The 4,369-nt window shown below is 48.8% G+C and overlaps 1 protein-coding gene across 1 annotated transcript in view; it reads left to right on the forward strand.

Moving 5' to 3' along the window:
• The first annotated feature begins 302 nt into the window (after nt 1–302).
• APLF (aprataxin and PNKP like factor) overlaps nt 303–4,369 on the forward strand; it is a 20,724-nt gene continuing 16,657 nt past the window's right edge. The window contains exons 1-3 of the mRNA XM_017818766.1: nt 303–507; nt 2,192–2,343; nt 3,629–3,755. Coding sequence (XP_017674255.1) covers nt 2,245–2,343; nt 3,629–3,755 — 226 coding nt within the window. The 5' untranslated portion in view covers nt 303–507; nt 2,192–2,244. The remainder of the gene's footprint in view (nt 508–2,191; nt 2,344–3,628; nt 3,756–4,369) is intronic.

Here is a 4,369-nt window from a genome sequence, read left to right on the forward strand (position 1 = left end):
AATACAGCCTTGCCTTCCTTCTCAGTCCATTTTACCAGCTGTCCGGCTACGGAGCCGCGCTGTCACCACACCTCTGCCCCCATCACCCTGGGATGGGGCGAGACGCGCCGGTGTAATTTCCTTCCACATTCCCACCTCCCAACCTGGAAGTCTCGCCGTGTTCCCGAGGTGGGATTTACCTTCCAGGAGTAGCCGTTCCCGCGGTCGCAGTCGATCTCTCGCCGGCAGACGGCCCGCACGGCCAGGCAGTGGTGCCGCCACAGCCGCTCGTTGCCCTCGATGACGCGGTGCCAGCCCTTGCACGCCGCGGACGCGTGGCACAGGCTCTCCACGTCCAGGCCGCCGAAAATCCGGGAGCTCACCTCGGGAGGGAGGGCGGACACGAAGTCCCCCTGTCCTCCTCCTCCTCCCGGTCCTCCTCCTGCAGCGCTGTCTCGGCCGCCGGCGCTCTCCGCGTCCATCCCCGCGGCCCCGGGGCGGGGCGGCGTCACCGCGGCCGCTGTCGCGGTGTGTTGGGGCGGCCGTGGGCGGCAGCGCCCGGGGCTGGGTGTCCACTTGCCATGTCCCTGCCGTCTGGGTGGGGAGGGTACTGGCTCGCCTCTTTGGGGGCGAATCTCCGCGGTTTCGGGCCCGCGGAGCCGGCACCTCGCCGCGTCACGGGGCGGCCGCGCGTCATCAGGAGGCGGCGGCGGCTCCTGCCGGGATCGGGATCGGCCCCGTCCCCATCCCCGTCCCGGCCCCGCGGAGCCGCGGGCCCGAGGTAGCGACACCCCCTCGCAGGGCCGGGATGGGTCGTGTCCGCTGGGGTTTAGAGAGGCAGCACCGCGGCCCCGTGTCCGGGCTCGGGGCACCGCCGGGTCCGTGGCGGGGGGCGCTCGGGACCAGCGGAGGGCAGCGAGGATAGCTGGGGGAATGGGGCATCTCTCTTAGGGTGAAGGGATGAGAGGGCTGATGTTGAGGCTGATGTTCAGCCTCAAGAAGAGACGACTGGGAGGGGACCTCATTAATGTGTATAAATAACTGTAAGGGGGAGTGCCAAGAGGATGGAGCCGGGCTCTGCTCGGTGGCGCAGAGCGACAGTACAAGAGGCAACGGGCGGAAACTGATGCGCAGGAAGTGAAAGTGAGGAAGAACTCACGGTGTGAGTTCGTCTTTACTGTGTGAATGGAACAGGTTTCCCAGAGAGGTTGTGGAGTCTCCCTCACTGGAGATATTCCAGAACTGTCTGGATGCAATCCTGTGCCATGTGCCCGTCATCTGGGATAACGCTGCTTGAGCAGGGGGGTTGGACCAGATGACCCACTGTGGTCCCTTCCCTCCTGACCCTTTCGGTTATTCTGTGAGCCCCTGGAGAGCCAAAACCTCCCGAGCAGCCTCTGGAGGGGCCTTTTTGGGCAGAGCCTGGCCTGTCTTCTCTTGGCCTCTCACGCTTCTCTTCATGAGGTGATGAAGAGAAAGTTCAGCTGGTGCCTTCCCTGGAGTGCAGAGAGCTGAGGAACGGGTGGCAGTGACTCCCCAGCGTGGCTGTGCAGGGAATACAGCAGCAATTAAGACTTGTTTTTCCCTAATGCTTTGTGCCAGTGAGTTGAGTAGTGGAAGGGCAAAGTCTTGAAGGAAAAACAATTGCAGTTTGGGTGCATTTTCACAACTTAAAAAGCATTTTGGATGTGGTGGCTCTGAACTGGGCTTTTGAAACCAGCATCCAAGTGGCTGGTGGCACCTGAGAGCTGCAGACTTGTAGCCTGTAGTGAGAACTTGCCAGAAGGTGCTGGATTAATTGGGCATCTAACCCTGAAAACCAGATCTTAAAGTCATTGCCTGACATTTAGTGTAGAACCAGAGTTTGGGGAATTGTGCAGATTCACAGTAAAGCAAATTCTGAGCTGTAATTTCAGCTTTCTCAAAGTTTTGTCATGGCAGTGACCAGTGTAAATTCTGTCCTTAAACCCTAAAACACTACAGCAGTGGGGCCAGGAGTGGTTAGAGAGTCTTTTGTTCAAAATACTTTAGGTGTGAGGTGAAAGAAAGGCATGTTTATTTCCTCTGTAAGTTGGTGTAATAAGATGTTGATGTTCAGTTTCAAAGTGTATTTATTAGTGACAAACATACAGACCAGCTTTTGTGTTTGAGTCAAAAGTGCATGTTTATATTTCTGATGTGTGAGTACCTAAAATATATTTTGCTTTATCAGAAAAAACTCAAGAGGCTGATGCAGAAGAAGCACCAACTGTTCATGCTGTTGAGATGTCCTGTATTCCATTGTTAATGGAACCGTCACATTCCAGCTCTGAGGTACAGGGAGCTGCAAAAATGAGAAATTATGATGCTGCCTCTAGACATCTGGTGGGTGCTTAATTTTTTAATGAAATTCATTATTTGTGTGTGTTGAAAATTACAAAGGTGTTATGCTTTCTATACCCTTTTTCCCCCCCGAGAGGTAAATTACTGCAGTCAAAATTGATTGCTCAAAATTTGTGTGCTGTGCAAGTACATAAATGTGTTACAGGAGTGTTTTGGACTTGATGCTGGAGCTGAGTACTGCAGAACAAAGTCCAGTTCTGGTCTCTGGTCCATATCAGTAACTGCCCCTGAGTACCTGTGAAGGCCTGGGGGAATGAATGACTGTTCCAACCAACCCAAAAGCCTCTGAAAGAGGAGAGAGGAGAGCCTGGAGTTGGACTGTGGATGTCTTGGACTGGCTATAAGTAATATCTGTTTGTAGTGTCCTGGCAGCCTGTTTCATTTGGATTGTCAGCTGGGATGGAGTTGTGTTGTCAAGATCCATACAAACACATGGATAAACAACTCCCCAGTGTTTCCCTGGCTGTCCAGTAAAACAGTTTTCAAAGTGAGCATCTTTTGTCTTTTTTTTTTTTTTTTAAACACTGCCAAGTCCAGTGGCTTTCAGACAGTCTGATAAATAGTGTGGGGAGCTGGTGGGATTTTTGTTAAACACCATCTGTTGTGTATCCAGTGCTAAAACCACACATTGGTCAATACTGGGGTACAGCAGGTAACAACTGCACACGACAAATGAAGTGTCAACCTTTGTTGTAGCTGAGATCCCTGAGGTGGACACTTACTTGTCTGTCAGTAAGTGGAGGTTCAGTGTGATAGTGCTGCTTTCAGAAAATAATGAATGTGACTTTGATGTATTTACATTGTTTTTGCAGACGGGATTTAGAGTCTGGTTGCATTCTGGAGAAGGGAATTGCAGGAATGCAAGTAGCATTCCTACAATTCTTAGCAAGACTTTTCTGTTTGTGGGTTTTTTGTTTGTATTATTTGGGGTTTTTTGGACAAAGAGACATTTGTTAAACCTGCTCTTTCTCTTATGTCTGTGTGTGGAAACTCTAGAGCAAGGTGCTGGTGAAGCTCTTCTATGAAACTTTCAGTTTGTAGCCTTGTAGATATTTATTCCAAAGGTCTAAGGAGAGGGGATTTTCTACTGCAAGAGGGTTTCTATAGATTTTGTTTTTCTGAGTGAGTAGGAACTATAAAAAAAAAGTAAGTGGTCACCCAGGCTGCAACTGTGTAGAAACTATGATCTGGTTTCCTCCCCTCTTTTGTAACTGGATAAAGGTACTAAACAGTACCTTTTAAATATTAAAGGTAAATATTGTTTCAGGTTCCTCTTTCTGACGATAATGACAGTGAACAGTCAAAATCTATTCAAAGAAAGAGAGTGCTTCCATCTTGGATGCTGGAAGGAGATCTCCTGGTGCAGAGGGTGTCTGAGCCCGTAATGACAGCAGGTAGGTTTGCAGTGTGGTACAATTGCATTCCAATATGCATTTCTGTGCTTTGATGTAATTTTCTTCCATTACAACGATGGTGATTGAAAGTGTTAATTTGTTACTTCTCTTTCCATCTTTTGTGCAGGGCAGCTGATGGAGAGTGACTTATGTTGTCTCCTTTGTCATCAGTCCTATGGGTGTGATAGAGCTCTTTATTATCAGTTGATTTTCTTTCTGTTCTTTTTTTTTTTGGTGCCAGATAATAAACTCCCTTTGGACATCTGAGTATCGGATATTCTGTAGCCCTTTCCTATAAAGTTGTCTATTTCATGTGTAAATTCCAGGTAATTTCTGTACCTTTAATTCCAATCCTTCTCCACACTTAAGTTAGTGATGTTTTACCCTTCTAAATTTAGATTCTAATTTCACAGATTTTTAAAGTAGGGGTTTTTTTGAGTGGTGCTGGGTGTTAGTTTTTTAACTGTGAATGAATCAAACTTGATCATTTAGTCCAAAGTTACTTGCTTGGAGGAGCAGTTGTTCACAGTATAATACTTTCTTAACAACATGAGGCTAAAATAGTGTTGCATTCCTTCCTGTTCTTCCAGGAAAAGGAAATTACTGAACTGCTG

The sequence above is a fragment of the Lepidothrix coronata genome, unplaced genomic scaffold (genome assembly GCF_001604755.1).
Source record: "Lepidothrix coronata isolate B3197 unplaced genomic scaffold, Lepidothrix_coronata-1.0 Scaffold71, whole genome shotgun sequence".
Taxonomy (NCBI): domain Eukaryota; kingdom Metazoa; phylum Chordata; class Aves; order Passeriformes; family Pipridae; genus Lepidothrix; species Lepidothrix coronata.